General features: G+C 32.8%; 1 protein-coding gene across 1 annotated transcript; it reads left to right on the forward strand.

Moving 5' to 3' along the window:
- The first annotated feature begins 176 nt into the window (after nt 1–176).
- On the forward strand, nt 177–920 carry LOC111648590 (mitochondrial assembly of ribosomal large subunit protein 1-like). The gene is made up of 3 exons (XM_023398390.2): nt 177–344; nt 432–513; nt 624–920. Exons 1-3 carry the CDS (start codon nt 321–323, stop codon nt 776–778), a joined length of 261 nt encoding a protein of 86 aa, XP_023254158.2. The 5' UTR covers nt 177–320; the 3' UTR covers nt 779–920.
- Nucleotides 921–1,632: the final 712 nt, after the last annotated feature.

The raw sequence follows: 1,632 nt of genomic DNA on the forward strand, positions 1-1,632 counted from the left end.
TAAGGTAACTCAGTAAACCTGCATTGCTTTAATTATTGTGTGTGACTGCGTTTATCTGTTTCAGCAGTGAGTCGAAAAAAAGATATGTGCTGTTGCATCCAGACACTGTAGAGCCACATTTATGCTTGAATATTGTCAGACGAAATGTTTCACCGTTGTTTTCTCCAGGACTCTCAGAGACTTTCACTCTAGATACGCTGGTGTCTCTACTACGTCAGGAAAATGCGGTAGACATCTGTGTGATCAAAGTTCCAGACCAGATCAAATATGCTGAAAACTTCATTGTCGTCAGTGGTGTATCACCGAGACACCTCCGCGCAATGGCACTTTATGCTATCAAAGTGGTAAATGATGCCTTTTCTCTCTTTGTCACATGTTAATATGTTCAGCCTGTGTTTTTAAAATTTACACAAATGATGCTTTTCCTCCAGTACAAGTTTCTGAAGAAAGATGAAGATCCAAATGTCAAGATAGAAGGGAAGGATACAGAGGACTGGATGTGTATTGACTTTGGTATATAAAACGCAGAGATCCTATCTTTTAAGTGTCCAATTTACACTGTTGTTTATATACACTGGTGTTTTGTTTTTGTCGTTACTAGTGTCCGTTTGCCTTCACCTTAGGTAATATGGTTGTTCACTTCATGCTGCCAGAGACCAGAGACGTGTATGAACTGGAGAAACTCTGGACTCTCCGCAGGTATGATGAGCAGCTGAGGCGCATACCTGCTGAGAAACTACCAGAAGACTTCATATATGATGCTGACGTCACAAAGTGACAACACAAGACAATCATCTAAGTTGTTCACAGACTTAACTACTTCATTGCAATGTTGGATTCATCCTTTCCCATCGCTGTGAGTAGAAATACTACACTTCATCTTTGGACAATAAAACAACACATTTTGCGTTGAGAATTGACAGACTGGTGTGGATTAATGTCTTATGCAACAGATATACTGTAGTAATTACTGCCCCATCATTTTGATTAATTATATACACTTTTTTTATATTACTTGACCTTTATAGGGAATCATATGATATTTGTAAATTATGTTTGATGTTTTTTGTTTGCTGAAGAAAAAAATGTTTTAACATATTTTGATGGTTCAAAATAAATTATTTTAAAACTGTTCCATATCATTTAAAAACTTGTCTAAATATTTACTTGTATATTTTAGATAATATTAATCTAATCCAATATTTATATTAGATTATTATTAATATTATTATTATTATTATTATAAGATTATTATAAGTACAGTTGGAAAAAACACAAATAATCTTATTCTTCTAATATTCTTATTCTTATTCTTATATTATACAAATATTCTTCAGAAATACAAAATTCTAGCTGTGAACTGTACACAGTAAGTATAAAAAATAAAGGTACTAACTCCAAAGAATGGTCCCTTTTTTAGACTGTTAAAATTAATGAAATAATTATAAAAAATATGTTGTTATATTAATATATATAAAATATTTTCCTCTAAAATGTAGTGGAGCCAAAGAATAAAAATACATGACATGAATATATTCAAGTAAACCACCAGAACTTCAAAGTTGTACTTAAGTACATAACTCTGGTGAACGTACTTTTTTCACCTTCCACCTGTGGATCCAATTCACTGAG

Source organism: Seriola lalandi, unplaced genomic scaffold (genome assembly GCF_002814215.2).
Source record: "Seriola lalandi dorsalis isolate HSWRI2012SDOR001 ecotype SW California unplaced genomic scaffold, Sedor1 jcf7180001963649, whole genome shotgun sequence".
NCBI classification, from domain to species: Eukaryota; Metazoa; Chordata; class Actinopteri; order Carangiformes; family Carangidae; genus Seriola; species Seriola lalandi.

What these genes read in the sequence shown, in the direction of transcription:
- LOC111648590 (XM_023398390.2), top strand. Translation starts at nt 321, where the DNA reads ATGGCACTTTATGCTATCAAAGTG. An exon ending in CACTTTATGCTATCAAAGTG is followed by an intron (nt 345 to 431) that starts GTAAATGATGCC and finishes CTTTTCCTCCAG; the next exon opens with TACAAGTTTCTGAAGAAAGA. An exon ending in CTGGATGTGTATTGACTTTG is followed by an intron (nt 514 to 623) that starts GTATATAAAACG and finishes CCTTCACCTTAG; the next exon opens with GTAATATGGTTGTTCACTTC.